Source organism: Leucoraja erinacea, chromosome 9 (genome assembly GCF_028641065.1).
Source record: "Leucoraja erinacea ecotype New England chromosome 9, Leri_hhj_1, whole genome shotgun sequence".
Lineage (NCBI taxonomy): Eukaryota > Metazoa > Chordata > Chondrichthyes > Rajiformes > Rajidae > Leucoraja > Leucoraja erinaceus.
The window spans coordinates 66,108,196-66,125,559 of NC_073385.1; the positions used below are offsets into that span (position 1 = coordinate 66,108,196).

Sequence of the window (17,364 nt, forward strand, 5' to 3'; positions counted from 1 at the left end):
ACACACACACACACACATGCAGAAAAACAATTTATTGATCATCAAGTCTATAACAAAAAGCCATTTTACATACATCACTGAATTTCACAATTTCAAGTGTAAACAACTGATTTCCTGGAGACTGCTCTTACCACAGGACCCCGAGGCAAAATGGCAACAATAAGCAGCGTTACCAGAGGGGCACGTCAGAATGTCAGGGTAGGTATTTGCTTGTTCCTCTGAGTGTTGTGACAGTAACACTAACACTAAGTATGAAAAGCTCAAGTAAACATGATAATGTACAGCAACTCATATTTCGCTTGGGCAGCTATCAACCCAACGATATGAGAATTGATTTCTCTAACTTCAAGTAACTTTTGTATCCCCTCTGTAACACCTGGACCACAGCTAACAATGGCCTGTTTCCTTTATCATCGTTACTTTTTTTGCATATCCTTCATTCATTTGTTCTATATCTCTCTACATCACAGTCTATATCTCTTGTTTCCCTCTCCCCTGACTCTCAGTCTGAAGAAGGGTCTTGATCCGAAATGTCTCCTTTTCTCCAGAGATGCTGCCTGTCCCGCTGAGTTACTCCAGCATTTTGTATCTGTCACTATAATGTACAAGGCCTTTCAAAAATATTCTTCACCTTTGTTTATCCTCAATCAATCCACAGCAAAAACATATCCAGCAGCTGACAGCCTGTGTTTTACTTCCCTCGGTACTTCTGCAAAATCCCATAATTCTACAAACTGAGCTCAGACCGTAGTGGATTGCTGGCAAGGCAAGGCCTCTCTCTGTACTAGAAGTACGTGGCCTCCTAGAGGGACAGTCGCAATCCAAAGGTGTTACTACCACCATGTCAATGCAGCTGAGTCTCGCAACAGCAGCTTTGAAACCCGTCAAACTGTCCTGCCTCTCAGTAGCTCTTGCGATCGGCCACAGCTTGGGGTGCCTCGTTAGGTGCAATCGAGTGCTACCATGATTTGTTGGTGATCCAAAGACTCTCCTTTGAAAAGCAAATGATTCCTAAATCAGCTCAGTCTGAGGAAGGGTCTCGAACCAAAACGTTACCCATTCCGTCTCTCCTGAGATGCTGCCTGTCCCGCTGAGTTACTCCAGCTTTTTGTTCTATATATTCATGAGTGGTGCACAGGCTGATCACGTTGCTATGTTTGGTCAATATTTAATAAAACAGCAAACAAGAACCCATGGATGGATATGGCCCATCATAAGGTGGACGGGTGGTTTTAAAAGGCACTCTGTCCCAAGTCGTGCTGCTGTAATTTTGTTCTGCTTGACGGGCCCAAATGGCTCAGGACACAATGTTTGATAGAAGGAAGAAATAATCAAGATACGAGCATCAGTGTGGCAATGATCATCACTGTCTGGGTATCTGGGGCATGTCTCAGAGAATGGGGATGAGTTCAGCCCAATGCTGACTTTCATGTTGTGGAAGAACTAGCAGCTACTTCCTATTCAGACTGGGTGGCTCCTGCTGGAAAAGACTCAGCGTGGAGCTGTCCCCGTCACTGTTCAACCGCTGCAAGCTGAGCAGAGTACAGGATGGAATCCTTGATAGCCTCCATAAAACTGGAGCACAAGGCCTGTGTGGGGAAAGCAGCCACAATGAAGGGATGATTGCTGAGAACAATTTGCAGGGATGGCAATGATCGTGCAGCACTGACGATGAGGGCTGTGTATCTACAACACACTGGACTGATACATTTGATTCAAATATTCCCAGTGTTGTGAAACTACGTTCCAGCTCTCCCACATAACGTGCTCGTGAAACTCCTAATGCATCACAAGAATCCGTTCCATCTGCTCACTGCAATGCTCCTGTACAACCTTGGAAGCAGGAGCCTGACTAGAACATAACTTGGTAGTAGTCATCCTTGTAACTGTACAGAACCAGCATGGACACTCTGTGGAGACAAAAGGGCAATCATTTAGAGCTACTCACTCCCGAAGCAAAGTCTAGGCCTCCGATAGTTAAATCCATCAACATTAATCCCTGCTCCACATGTCCACGGACAGCTCATAACATGAAGTAGATGACAGATAATGCCCCTGTCCCACTTAGGAAACCTGATCGGAAACCTCTGGAGCCTTTGCACCCCACACAAGGTTTCTTTGTGGTTCCCGGAGGTTTTTGTCAGTCTTCCTACCTGCTTCCACTACCTGCAACCTCTGGCAACCACCTGCAACCTCCGAGAACCACACGGAAACCTTGGGTGGGGCGCAAAGTCTCCAGAGGTTTCCGATCAGGTTTTCTAAGTGGGACAGGGGCATTAGGGTTTATACCACTCTCTCCAATGCCATGTGTGTTGAGGTCAAGCAGGGTCAGAATTATGTGGGAAGGAACTGCAGATGCTGGTTGATATGGAAGATAGACGCAAAATGCTGGAGTAACTCAGCGGGACAGGCAGCGTCTCTGGAGAGAAGGAATGGGTGACGTCTCGGGTCAAGGCCGTTCTTCAATCTGAAGTTACTCCAGCATTTTGTGTCTACCTTCAGGGTTTAGCATTGGCCGATGTCAATTTGGAAATAATTTTGTGAGCAGGAAACAAATAGTTGCTGTGTTGCAAATGTTCCATAAATGATGGCAATAGTTGGTGGAAAGAGTGTGAACATTGAGGGACTGGCCTGAAACATCACCCTAAACATTACGTTCAAGAAGGAACTGCAGATGCTGGAAAATCGAAGGTAGACAAAAGTGTTGGAGAAACTCGGCGGGTGAGGCAGCATCTATGGAGCGAAGGAATAGGCAACGTTTCAGCCCGAATCGTCGCCTATCTCCTTCGCTCCATAGATGCTGCCTCACTCGCTGAGTTTCTCCAGCACTCTTGTCTACCCTAAACATTACCCCATCCTCCACTCTATTCCCCGCGCCCTCTACAGCAACCCCACAAGGAGTCTCCTCAGTGTTTTGGGGACTCAGCTGTCCTTCTATCTTACCTCTTGACCAACTTGAAGTGATGGATTTGATCGCAAATGGACTTGAGGCTGCGTGGCTTGGTTGGGAGTGAGAACAGCTCTTGGACACTGTCGTTAAACATCTCCTCATCCCCATCGCACTGAGAAAGAAAGAGCAGAGGATGAGGAGGGTGCACGGGAGGGCAGAGCAGCCAGTCATGCATTCACTGCATCGCAAGGTCGATATGAGGCCGAAGCCATTCATCAGACAAGTGCAACAGTTTATAGTCAGGTACAAGCTTGATGCAGGCATGTCTCTTTATCGGAATATAACCCTCACCTGCTGGAAGTTATAGTTTAGTTCAGAGATACAGTGCGGAAACAGACCCTTTGGCCCACCAAATCCACTCCGACCAGCGATCCCCGCACACTAATACTAACCCACATACACTAGGGACAATTTACACATACACCAAGCCAATTCACCTACAAACCTGTACTTTTTCAGAGTGTGGGAGGAAACCTAAGATCTCGGAGAAAACCCACGCAGGTCACGGGGAGAAGGTACAAACTCCGTACAGACGGCACCCAGGCCAGGATCGAACCCGGGTCTCTGGCGCCGTAAGGCAGCAACTCTACCGCTGTGCCTGAATGGTGGTTTCACCCTTAAAAATCAATAGGAGAATTCCATTTGTCAATTGGGCAGTCGCGGTGGCACAGCGGTAGAGTTGCTGCCTCACAGCAAAATGCAACGCCGGAGACCCGGGTTCAATCCCGACTACGGGTGCTGTCTGTACGGAGTTTGCACGTTCTCCCCATGAACTGCGTGGGTTTTCTCTGAGAACTTCGGTTTCCTCCCACACTCCAAAGACGTACAGGTTTGTAGCTTAATTGGCTTGGTGTGAATGTAATATTGTCCAAGTTGGCAATATGCAGAGTACTGCCCTGCCGACTACAAAATTCAGAAGGCTCAATGTGTGGAGATACCCGAGTCAGTTTGGATGTTGATGCCTAACTATCTGGAGAGTGGTGAGGCCAGTCACAGTCTAGGGGACACTCACAGTTAATGCTAAGGGCTGGGACTAGCCCACTTGCTCACCTCCACAGATCAGTCCTTGCTCACCCCCTCAGGCAGGTGTTCTGGGAGAAAACCAGGAAAGGCAACCGCTATTATAAACACAGGGTCGCATGATCCATCCCCACTACACCACTTACAAAGCAGTTATTTACAGAGAGTGATACAAAATGAAACACCCAGCAGGTCAGGCAGCATCGAGGGAAACAGAAGCAGAGTTGACATTTCAGGGCAAAGGCACTTGGTAAGGGGAGTTGGTAACCTGAGTGTTTTCAGCAGCTTCTGTTTTTATCTCAGATTTATAGCTTCTGTAATGTTTGATTTTCAATAGACAATAGACAATAGGTGCAGGAGGAGGCCATTCGGCCCTTCAGGCCAGCACTGCCATTCAATGTGATCAGGGCTGATCATCCCCAATCAGTACCCCGTTTCTGCCTTCTCCCCATATCCTCTGACTCCACTATTTTTAAGAGCCCTATCTAGCTCTCTCTTGAAAGCATCCAGAGAACCTGCCTCCACCTCTGAGGCAGAGAATTCCACAGACTCACCACTCTCTGTGAACAAAAGTGTTTCCTCGTCTCCGTTCTAAATCGTTTTCTCCTTATTCTTAAACAGTGGCCCCTGGTTCTGGACTCCCCTAACTTCGGGAACATGTTTCCTACCTCTAGCGTGTCCAAACCCTTAACAATCTTGTTAGCAAATGTTTGTTAGCAGAGAGTTTTTTAGATTGAGATCTTACCTTCAGCATTAAGAAGTTCCTCACCATTTCCTTCGACACATCCACCTGCAAATTACATAATACGCTTAGTTGACGGGAATCTCTCATCGCCCTCCCTGACTAAATGGTTCACACAACCCCTCTCTGCTGGGATGAACCAGTGGCACTGACTCCTACATGGTATCAGATACTGGAGACCCAGGCCAGCCTTAAGCTGAGAGCGATGCAGTGTAATACAGAGAGCCTTGGCAAGGGAACTTAGTGCAGGAAATGCACAGATACCCACAAGATGTTCCCTGGTGGCTGGAAAACTCCACACCCGTGTACTTTTGCAGCAGAGAAGCTTGTCATGGGTATGGCTGGCCATAGGGAATAGGAGTAGAATTAGGCCATTCGGCCCATCAGGTCTACTCCGCCATTCAATCATGGCTGATCTATCTCTCCCTCCCAACCCCATTCTCCTGCCTTCTCCCCATAACCCCTGACACCCGTACTAATCAAGAATCTATCGATCTCTGGCTAAAGAATAACCACTGGTTCAGGGAAGGGTGAACTTGCTCATTTCACAGACGGGTGTTTAAATTCAACAGGTTTTCTTGATATGGGGAGGCTGAGTTGGTAACGGGGATAAGTCTTGCCCCCTGCCCGCGCGGGCTCCTCCACGCCGAGAGGTTACTTTGCAACCCTTCAAATAGATTGGAACCAATGGTGAGGTGGCCAAATGGGGGCAGAGCAAGATCAGACTGCGATGAAATCCGAGTCGTTTATGGAGTGTGGGTTACAACACGACTCTCAGCCCGTCTAAGATAGACACCAAAAGCTGGAGTAACTCTGTGGCTCTGAGATGTGGAGGAAGGAACTGCAGATGCTTCTTTAGACAGAAGAAGGAGACACAAAGCTGGCGTAACTCAGCATCCCTGGAGAAAAGGAATAGGTGACCTTCTGCAGACTGTAGAAGGGTCTCGACCCAAAGCGTCACCTATTCCTTTTCTCCAGTGATGCTGTCTGTCCCGCTGAGTTATATCTCATCCTGGCTTTAAAGAAGCACCTGCAGTTTTTTCCTCCACATCTCACAGTCCATCTAGCTGAGCAGTAGAAGACGCAGAAAGTGTCTGCCCTTTCATATTTCATCATCCTGAAGTCATGTTCAACACAGAGAAAGTTCAGAACACCTCCTGTAGTCGGGGAAACCTCTCACCCTCTGGTAGCATGGGGAACTGAAGGTACAATAACATGTGGGGCAGCAGCTCGAGAAGTTGTGGAGAAGATCCGCACTGGGAAACAGATACTGGGAGAAGGTGCAGTAACTTTGTGGGCAAACAGGAAGCTTTTTGAGGGGTGAGATTTGGAAGAGAATTTTGGGGTCGGGGGTATTTCAGGGTAATGGGGACTTGAGATTCCAGCTGTACAGCTTTAATGCCTGAAGAACAGAGGTGAGGATAGGCACAACGTCCAGGGTGACAACATGCAGCAACCAAAATTGCACACATTACTTCAAATGCTGCCTGACCTAAGTTATAGCCCTGACCCACGGTACGAGTTCATTCCAAGAGCTCTCCCGAGTTTAAAAAAAATCAAACTCGTGGTAAGCACGGAGAATGAACGTAGCGGGTACGTCAGAGCTCGGGGACGTCTCTTAGCGGCTCGTAACGCTAACGGCAGGTACACGGGAAGACTCACTAACGGCAGGTAAGCTCGGGAAGACTCGTGAAGATTTTTCAACGCGTTGGAAAATGTCCACGAGAGCCCCGAGTACCGACGAGCGGCCGTTGCCGTAAATCTCCGAGTTCGAATCAGGGCAAACTCGGGAGAACTCTTGGAATGAACTCGTACAGTTGTACATAGGGCTATTATCTCAATACCAGACCTGACCCAAATTACCTCAATACCCCGATTACCCTGCATGTAATCCCAAATCTCCTTGTTCTCCAACAAGCCCTAGCATCTCCCCAGCAAACAAGTACTTGCATTTGTGTTTAGAAATGCCAAATTTCTCTGCGCGATCCAAACATGTCATTCATGAGAGAAACATTGAAATAGATTCGCTAATCAAAAACTCTAGTCTGCTTTAATTTGGCTCAGTTTGTCTCAATGGAAATCTTTCTCCAACAAGCAATAAAGATGGAAATGTAATGATGTTTTTCAATATCTCTCTGGCTGACTCAGGTCCGATCGAGCACCCTAGCAGCCCAGCCCCTGCCAGCTATGGGTGCATTCTCTTCACCCTGCATGCTGAGCAGGGGCGGAAAACCCGGGGGGGCTAGAGGGGACACGTCCCCTCCACGTTTTGAGAGGTGGGGAACATTCCCCCCAAGTTTTTGTCATCTGGATTTTAAAACCCAGTGAAATCTCCGCTTTCCGCGAGACAGTGGGGGTGGGACTGATGATCGAGGGCGCCGATTGGACGAGAGAGACGTCGGTCAGCAGGCAAAGGGGGCGGGACATGATTCAGCGCGATGATTGGAGGAGGGAGGAGTAGAGGGGGGTGGGACTGAGGATAGAGTGCGGTGATTGGAGGAGGGAGATGTGGCACAGACCTGCGCTTCATCCGCAGCCAGGATCGATCCCGGCCGGGTCTCTGGCACTGTCCTGTCCCCTCCGAGTACCCCCCCACCCCCCCCGCGGGTGGCCAGAGAGGCCGGAAGCAAAGACCCTCCACTATAGGATCTTTGGTTGGGAGTCAGACGGGCCAGCCCCACAGCCAGCGCAGAAACAGCGCTAAACCCAGCTAACTCTGCCTGTCCCGCCATGTGAGCCTACAGCCTTCCTGGACTTGCGGGAAATATGGCCAGCGCGGAGAAGCAGCGCTGGTATCCCGTCAGTCGAGACAAGGCTATAGTTAACCCGGTGACACCGGCAGCGTTTAGCTGCATTTAGCGCTGGATTGAGCCTCCGAAGGTGTGTGTGTGTGTGTGTGTGTGTGTGCGTGTGTGCGTGTGTGCGTGTGTATGTGTATGTGTGTGTGTGTGTGCGTGTGTGTGCATGTATGTGTGCGTGTGTATATGTGTGTGTGTGTGTGTGTGTGTGTGCGTGTGTGTGCGTGTGTATGTGTGTGTGTGTGTGTGCGTGTGTGTGTGTATGTGCGTGTGTGTGTGTGTGTGTGTGTGTGTGTGTGTGTGTGTGTGCGTGTGTATGTGTGTGTGCGTGTGTGTATGTGTGCGCGTGTATGTGTGTGTGCATGCGTGTATGTGTGTGTGTGTGTGTGTGTGTGTGCGTGCGTGCATGTGTGTGTCCGCCAAAAAATTGTGTCCCCGTCCCCTCCATGATTTGATAGCGAGTTCCGCTCTTGATGCTGAGGAACTTACCATTAAAACTTCAATTTCACTGCTTTTCTGCTGCAGGTTGCTGACAAAGGTTTTCAGTCTTGTTAGAACCTGGAAAAGAAAGTTTAGTTTAGAGATACAGTGCGGAAACAATGCCCTTCAGCCCGCCGAGGGTCAGTGCCGACCAGCGATCCCCGCACATTAAGCTATCCTGCAACACTAGGGACTACTTTACATTTGTACCAAAGCCAAATAACCTACAAAACGGTACTTCTTTGGAGTGTGGGAAGAAACTGAAGATCGTGGAGAAAACCCACGTGGTCACAGGGAGAAGGTACAAACTTTGTACAGACAGAACATCTGTAGTCAAGATCGAACCCGGGTCTCTGGCGCTGCAAGTGCTGTAAGGCAGCAACTCTATGCAGAATGAGGGTGACTCAGAAGAAATACGATGATGTTCATTCCATCTTCTGAAGATGTTTGCTGGCGATTCAGGGTTGAACAAACACGGGTGCTAATGGTGCTACAGTAACCTATTAACATGCAAATATCTTATCTTTAGATCTTTACAAATTGTAAATGGGCAAGTTATCAGAAGTCACCGTGGAACAGCATGTGCTGAGTTAGCTAGGACTGGGCACACAGTGAGCTCTGACTAAAATACTTTTTTTTAGCCCTTGTTTCGCTGAACACCTTCGCTCAGTCTCCCTGGACCTACCTGATCCCTCGGTTGCCAAGAACTTTAATTCCCATTCCCACACTGATCTTTCTTTCTGTCCTGGGCCTCCTCCATTGTCAGGGTGAGGCCAAACGCAAATTGGAGGAACAGCATCTCATATTCCGCTTGGGAACCTGCCTCCACCGCCCTCCGAGGCAGAGAATTCCACAGACTCACCACTCTCTATGAGAAAAATTGTTTCCTCGTCTCCGTTCTAAATGACTTGCCTCTCATTCTTAAACTGTGGCCCCTGGAACTGGACTCCTATCCTTCATCGGACATGTTTCCTTCATTCCCTAACATCGGGAACATGTTTCCTGCCTCCAGCATGTCCAAACCCTGAACAATCTTTCCCCTGACTCATAGTCTGAAAAAGGGTCTCGACCCAAAACATCACCTATTCCTTTTCTCCAGAGATGCTGCCTGTCTCACTGAGTCACCCCAGCAATTGTGTGTCTGAAGAAGGGTTTCGGCCCAAAACATCGCCTATTTCCTTCGCTCCATAGATGCTGCTGCACCCGCTGAGTTTCTCCAGCAATTTTGTGTACCATTTGTGTGTCTATCTTCGGTTTAAATCAGCACCAGTTCCTTCCTACACATCTAATTTACTGTTGACCAATTTTCAAATTGTTATGTCTGACTTGAGTCTCCTAAGCTATTCGGTAAGGAGGATGTTGGCAGCCTCTAGCTGAAGTTGGAGTGAAGATCTCCACCCCTTACCTTCTCTGCATGCCGCTGTTTGTTGCTGGCAGATAACTTGTCGGGAGGAATGAAATTAAGGTTTGGGGTAATTGAGCCCTCATACGATCCTGTGAGAAGAAAGCAAAATTACTTTTCAAAAAAAGATTCATAAATTCCGTGCGACTGTCTTAACTTTGCCTTCTAGATCCAAAGGCAGGAAATGGCACTCATTTCTGTCGAAGTGACTCTCAGCAACAACAAAGAAAAGTCTGAAGGGCCTCGACCCGAAACGTCACCCATTCCTTCTCTCCAGTGATGCTGCCTGTCCAGCTGAGTTACTCCAGCATTTTGTGTCTCTCTTCAGTGTAAACCAGCATCTGCAGTTCCCTCCTTCACACTTGGTCAAACAAGACAGGACTATTTCTTCCTGGGGGAAGCAGCTAATGGTGCCCTCAGGGCAGGGGGAAGAACCATGGTGGGTCTGGAGCTACAGAGCACGGACACAGGTCCTTTGGCCCAACTTTCTCCAACCGACCAAGTTGGCGTACTGGGATCATCCCACTTGCCTGCATTTGGCTAAACCCTTCCTATCCAGATATCCATCCAAATCTTTTTAAAGTCATAATCGTATTAGCTTCTGGAGGTTCCAGTTCATTTCAGATAAGAACGACCTTCAGGGAAATAGTAGCCCAGGACCCCTCTTAAAATCTCTCCCTCCTCCCTTTAAAACTAGTTTTAGAATCTTCTACCTTCACTTTATCCATGTCCTTTACAATCTTGTACAGCTCAATAAGGCCACCCTTCATCTCCTGCGTTCCAAAGAGAAATGTCCCAGCCTCTCCCTAAAGCTGAGGGCTGCCAGTGCAGGTAACATCCGCTGAATCATTTCTGCATACTTCTGTGAGTCTACTCTGATCAAAGCCGACTCATTTTGGTGCAACTATTGCTCTCATACAAAAGTAACTCGGCAGGCCAGGCAGCATCTTCACAGACTGTTCATAGGTGATGCTTCGGGCCGGGAACCTTCTTCAGACTTGATTGTGGAGGGAGAGAAGAAAGCTGGAAAAGGGGAGAGGCAGGATGAGGCTACTGGGAGATATTAAACAGATTGGGATTGTTGTCCGTGGAAACACCAGAGGTTGCGGGGAGAACTTAAGAATAAGGGATCGGCCATTTCGGACTGAGATGAGGAAAAACACTATCACCCAGAGAGTTGTGAATCTGTGGAATTCTCTGTCACAGAAGGCAGTGGAGGCCAATTCACTGGATGTATTCAAGAGAGAATGAAAGCCCTGTCCCACGGTACAAATTCATTCCAAGAGCTCTCCCGAGTTGAAAAAAAATCAAACTCGTGGTAAGCACGGAGAATTAATGTAGCGGGAACGTCGGAGGTCGGGGACGTCTCTTAGCTCTAACGACAGGTACTCGGGAAGACTCGCTAACGACAGGTAAGCATAGGTATGTTACAAAACCTACCTGAATCGTGTCTGAGTATCTGCCCTACCCCGTGTGCGCGATTCTGGCGCTGTTTAGAGGGGGCGGGTTTAAAACGCAATTTTTACTAGGCTGTTGCAATCGAAAATGTTCAGCCTAGTAAATCATTAACGGAAAATCGCTGGAAGACCCCGTCGCAAAAGGTATTATTAGTTTTTATGGCCTTGTATAATAGTTATAGTAGTTTAAAAATCACTCTCTCAACCCGCAACCTCTCGCAGCCCCAGGGTTTTATAAAGCAAACAATTAAAGGTATGTACCTTATTTTTACATTAAAAGGGGCTTCTTAAGAACCCTGTATATAATGTTTTCTATAGCGAATAGTTCATTTTGGGCTCTTTATATCCCGCAGTATTTTTCTGGGCATTTGAGGCACAAATCCAGCGCAATGTGAACGTTCTAAACCAGCGCGTTCACAGGAACCCACTAGAAAGCTGATTTAAATTGACTTTAATTTACAGCAATTGAACACTAAATTCCTTCCATTTGGCCTATAAATTGATGTAAATGAGATTTAAAAATCATGTTTTATTCTGAATTATTTGTGAATATTATTTGGACACAGGCTATTTTAAAATGTTAATCATTTATTAAGAAATTGATAGATGTTTAGATCTAGTAATTGAAGTTTGAAATTAGCTACAATTGGGTAACTAACTAATTATATGCTTTAATTTCAGGTCCTCCAAGTAAGATTATTTTATATTTGTTTCAGAATGGTTCAATCTATGATAACTGAAAATTTCATTCAGTTCTCTTAATTTTTAAGAAGGTTATGGGCTTTTGACTGTCCTCGATCACAGCTTTTTTGTTATGTCCATAGAAAATCAATAGGGAACAAGATGCTAATTTCCGAGTATGAAAATGGCCATAACTTTTTTATTACTTGAGATATGAAAGTGAATTAGGTGTCAAATTAAACTTATTGTTATGCTTTATCTGATGGGATAAATTGCAGACATGATTTTTTAAATCTCAAAATTTTGTAACATTGCTAGTAAGCACGGGAAGACCCGTGAAGATTTTTCAACATGATGAAAAATGTCCACGAGAGCCCCGAGTACCGACGAGCGGCCATTACCGTAAATCTCCGAGTACAAATCAGGGCAAACTCGGGAGAGCTCTTGGAATGAACTCGTACCGTGGGACATGGGTTTTAGATTTAGCTCTTACGGCTAACGGAAGCAAGGGATATGGGGGAAAAGGTAGGAACAGGGTACTGATTTTAGGTGATCAACTATGATCATATTGAATGGTTCAAAGGGCCAAATGGCCTACTCCTGCACCTATTTTCTATATTTCTAAGTTTCTAACTGACAGATGATGAGAGGCGCAGAACCTTTTCCCAGGATGGAAAAATTAAATACTTTAATACTAAAGGGCAAAGTTTAAAGAGGATGTGCGGGGCAAGTTTTTTTTCACACAAAGGTAGATCTAAAGCCTTCAGATCTAGTGGTGAGTAGCAGGAATAGATACGATAGTAGTATTTAAGTGGCTTTGGAGAGGCACGTGGATATGCAGGGAATTGGAGGTATACAGTGCCCTCCATAATGTTTGGGACAAAGACCTCTGCAGCACCCACTCCCCCCCCCCCCCCCTCCCACCACCTTTCCTTCAACGAGGGACACTTGGTCATAAACCAATGGCCACTGTTACCTGTTGCACTGCAGAAAGATCCTTTCAGTCCCTGACCCGCACAGGATAGTATCTCCGGAGTCTCCCTGCATAAAGTTAAACACAAGGAGAAAGACTGTAAAATCAATGTGAGCTAACAGCAAGAGTGTTTGTTATATCTAAATAAACCCAAGCACTTTATTTCCCAGTGTTGCTCAATGCAGTCACTTCCTCAATCCAGCCACTTCAACCATTCACCTGATGCTAATCATATCAACAGCATTTTTCTCAGTAAATAATTTGCAGCAAGTGAGGCAGCAATTGTGGAAAGAGAAACAGTTAAAGAGCCTGTCCCACATACGCGACCTTTACAGGCGACTGCCAGTACTTGTCATAGGTCGTCGAAACTTTCAACCTGAGTTAGGTTGCCGAAATTTTTAACATGTTGAAAATTCAACGGCGACCATAAAGACGCTACGACTCTTTGGAGACATCTCACGACCACAGGAGACCTCCCACGACCATACAGGCGACCCCTGGCGACATGTCGCAGGTGACCTCTCATGACCATAGTCCTATGGTCGTGAGAGGTCTCCAAAGAGTCGTTGCGTCTTTTTGGCCGCCGTTAAATTTTCAACATGTTCAAAATTTCGGCGACCTAACTCAGGTGCCGGCAGTCGCCTGTAACGTGGGACAGGCCCTTAACGTTTCAGGTCCAACACCCTCTACCAGAGCCCGGCAAGAGACTATACATGTGTAGGAAGGAACAGCAGATGCTGGTTTAAACTGAAGATAGACACAAAATGCTGGTGTAACTCAGCGGGCTGGAGAAAAGGAATAGGCAACGTTTCGGATCGAGACCCTCCCTTCTTCAGATTGAGAGTCGGTGTGGAAAGGAATCGAGAGATATAGATGATGACTAGACCAAGTGCAGACCCGTTGGGTCTGCTCCCCCAATGGTGTGATCCCCCAACCCAATATTCCACCATGCACCCGTCTCCTCCAATGGAACTGAAGCCGTTCTCAAAAGTAAGATTCCAGCACTGCCCTGCCTCTTTAAAAAAAATCCCTGCCTGCTGCAGCAGTGAAAAGTTCAGTGTTCCTGTCTTGCAACATTGTTTCGAAGTGTGTTGGAAGCTGAGGAAGGAGCAGCCGTCAACGAATCGAAAGGCAGGAAGGGATCCGTACTGCAGGCGGACTGATTTGAGTTTTATATATATATAGAAGATGTGGAGAGATATAGAACAAAGGAATGAAAGAAATGCAAAAATGTAACGACAATGAAGGAAACGGGCCGTTTTGTTGGCTAAGTGATAATGAGTTATACAGATAATGAAACCCGGCAGGACGACAGTGAAACTATTACAATGACTCGGATGGGGGGGGGGTGGATGGAGTGAGAGGGAAAGCAAGGGCTACTTGTAGTTGGAGAAGTCAATATTCATACCACTGGGGTGTAAACTACCCAAGCGAAATATGAGGTGGTGTTCCTCCAATTTGCGCTGGGCCTCACTCTGACAATGGAGGAGGCCCAGGACAGAAAGGTCGGTGTGGGAATGGGAGGGGGAGTTGAAGTGCTGAGCCACCGGGAGATCAGGTAGGTTAAGGTGGACTGAGCGGAGGTTAGGAAATTAATCAACTGGGGAGAGAATGCGGAGGAGGGGATGAATAGAATGGAAAGAATATCTTTGATATTGCCGAGGTCAAATGTGGTGACATGGTAGTTCGAGGCAGGGGTGGAAGATTGAAACCTTCACGTGGTCTGCCCTGTTTCGACTAATGTAATCAACTCGACGTGCACAAACGGAAGATCAAATAGAACAAGTTGTCCTTCAACTTTAAGCTGCGCACGCAACACGAAAGAAGACGAAGTCGTTTGAGGCAGACAACACTTCTTTATATTTTCAAGTTTCAAGTTTCAAGTTTATTTGTCACATACACATACGAGATGTGCAGTGAAATGAAAGTGGCAATGCTCGTGGACTTTTGTGCAAAAGACAAACAACAAAACAACCAAACAAATTATAAGCACAATCATAACACACATATTTTGTGTTGCCAGCAGTGAGCCCAGGGGAACATGACCAGTGGATAAGGTCACAGAAATTCTGACACTTATCTAAACGTTAGCTGTGAAACGTTAACGCTTTCATCTTCCGCACATGCTGCCTGACTTGCTTCTACCACCTTCTGTTTCTGTTCTAGATTCCAGCAGATCTGTGCTTTTGATCATTTGTTCTATTTTCTCTGCGTAACTTCTTGACTTGGCCCACCTGTTGCAGCAGGGGGAGGTGGGGAGGGAGGGGACCAATATCAGGCCTTGTGTTTACCAGAAACATAGAAGATAGGTGCAGGAGGAGGCCATTCGGCCCTTCAAGCCAGCACCACCATTCATTGTGATCATGGCTGATCGTCCGCAATCAATAACCCGTGCCTGCCTTCTCCCCATATCCCTTGATTCCACCAGCCCCTAGAACTCTATCTAACTCTCTCTTAAATCCATCCAGTGACTTGGCCTCCACTGCCCTCTGTGGCAGGGAATTCCACAAATTCACAACTCTCTGGGTGAAAAAGTTTTTCTCACCTCAGTCTTAAATGACCTCCCCTTTATTCTAAGACTGTGGCCCCTGGTTCTGGACTCGCCCAACATTGGGAACATTTTTCCTGCATCTAGCTTGTCCAGTCCTTTTATAATTTTAAAAGTTTCTATAAGATCCCCCCCTCATCCTTCTAAACTCCAGTGAATACAAGCCTAGTCTTTTCAATCTTTCCTCATATGACAGTCCCGCCATCCCAGGGATCAACCTCGGGAACCTACGCTGCACTGCCTCATTCACAAGGAGGACAAAAATGCTGGAGAAACTCAGCGGGTGCAGCAGCATCTATGGAGCGAAGGAAATAGGCAACGTTTCGGGCCGAAACCCTTCTTCAGACTCATTTTCCAGCATCTGCATTTCCTTCTTGAACACTCTATCACAAGGATGTTCTTCCTCAAATTAGGAGACCAAAACTGTACTCAATACTCCAGATGTGGTCTCACCAGAGCCCTGTAGGAGTCTTGTTATGGGAGCCCTATGTCTCTTGTTATGAAAGCAGCTTTCAGAGCCACATCAGTTCAATTCAATTCAATTCAATTCAACTTTAATGTCATCGCACAAATACAAGTATGAGTACAACGAAAAGCAGTTTTGCATCAGTCCGTAGTAGTTGTGCATAAAGAAAAACAAAAATAAAAATAAAAAATAGAAAGAGAGAAGATACAGAATAATCAAAAAATACAGAATAATTAAACAATGGGGACGGAGGGACCGGAGAAATCTATCGGTGGGACTCCGAGTTCAGCAACGTGATTGTATTATTGTAGAAGCTGTTCCTCATCCTACTAGCACGTGACCTGAGGCTCCTGTACCGCCTCCCTGATGGGAGGAGGGCAAACAGTCCATGGTTGGGGTGGGAGGGGTCTTTGATGATCTTCCCAGCCCGTCTCGGACACCGTTTTTGGTGGAGGGCATCCATGGCAGGGAGCGGGGCACCGATGATGTGCTGCGCGGTTTTCACCACCCGTTGTAGTGCTTTCCTGTCCGCAGCAGTGCAGCTGCTGTACCATACCGTGAAGCAGGTGGTCAGGATACTCTCTATGGTACAGCGGTAAAAGTTGGTCAGGATCTGGGGGGACAGATGAGCTTTCTTGAGCCTCCTCAGGAAGTAAAGGCGCTGCTGCGCCTTTTTGATCAGCTTGGAGGTGTTGAGGGACCAGGACAAGTCCTCCGAGATATGTACTCCGAGGAATTTATAGCTGGAGACGCGCTCCACCTCAGTCCCGTTTATATGACAGGTAGTCAGACAGGTAGTCTTCCGAGGACGGGCCCCGTGGGAGCTGGAGGACGGGCCCCCAGGAACAAAGGAGGGACCGGCGTGAGATACTTTGTAACTGTGTCAGCGCCCTTTATGTGGAGTCTATTTGCATACCTCGGGTATGCAAAACAAAGAATCTCACTGTGACAATAAAGCATTCATTCGTTCAGTCTTTTTCCCTTCCAGAGGACAGCTACACTCTCCTCTCCTCCTCCCACCAACCCCCACCCCACCCCACCCAGCCACCAATGAAGCTTGCTCGACGGATCTAAGTCTGATCTAAGACTGATCAAATTCTTTGAAATGTAAACACAAAGAGATATCTGAGGCCTCCTGTAATTCCAGTAAGGAGAAAGGAAAGCGATGCCTCAAATCCTGGTTCGCAAATGCCCCAAAAGAGCAGTGAACACCTCATTTGGTTTGTGGTGGAAGGAACTGCAGGTGCTGGTTTGAACCGAAGATAGACACAAAAAGCTGGAGTAACTCAGCGGGACGGGCAGCATCTCTGGAGAGAAGGAATGGGTGACGTTTCGGGTCGAGACTTAAGTCTGAAGAGGGGTCTCAACCCAAAACCTCACCTGTTCCTCTTCTCCAGAGGTGCTGCCTGACCCCGCTACCTGTCCAGCTTTTTATGTCTACCTATGACATTTGGTTTGCTCGTATCAATGACTCTGCCCTGAACCATCACCTCAGTAATCTGTGCCTGTGTAGTGTGGCATCACAGGTCCCCATCTCCCATCCCATTCTCTTTCATATTTTTATTGTAAGTATCCCAAGTTCCTCCAGAACTCAGATGAAACTTTGTTGTCTCAATCTAGATTCTACCAGAAAGTCTGCGATTAGTTTCCCTGCCAGCACCGACATTTCTAGCATGCCTCTGGTGCAGTCAATGCCATGACCTTTTGCTGTTTACCCTCTCCCATGTCCATATCTGTGTCTCCCTATCCCTTGACTATCAGTCTGAAGAAGGGTCTCGATTTGAAACGTCACCCATTCCTTCTCTCCAGAGATGCTGCCTGTGGAATTCTCTGCCTCAGAGGGCGAT

General features: G+C 47.1%; 1 protein-coding gene across 2 annotated transcripts in view; it reads right to left on the bottom strand.

Annotated features, from left to right (window-relative positions):
• Positions 1–17: 17 nt before the first annotated feature.
• The window catches only part of eif2ak4 (eukaryotic translation initiation factor 2 alpha kinase 4), a 123,347-nt gene continuing 106,000 nt past the window's right edge, over positions 18–17,364 (bottom strand). For both annotated transcript variants that reach the window (XM_055641080.1, XM_055641079.1), the window contains 6 exons: positions 12,507–12,571; positions 9,396–9,484; positions 8,000–8,068; positions 4,716–4,760; positions 2,944–3,062; positions 18–1,910 (listed from right to left, as the gene is read on the bottom strand). In XM_055641080.1, coding sequence (XP_055497055.1) covers positions 1,853–1,910; positions 2,944–3,062; positions 4,716–4,760; positions 8,000–8,068; positions 9,396–9,484; positions 12,507–12,571 — 445 coding nt within the window. In that variant the 3' untranslated portion in view covers positions 18–1,852. The remainder of the gene's footprint in view (positions 1,911–2,943; positions 3,063–4,715; positions 4,761–7,999; positions 8,069–9,395; positions 9,485–12,506; positions 12,572–17,364) is intronic.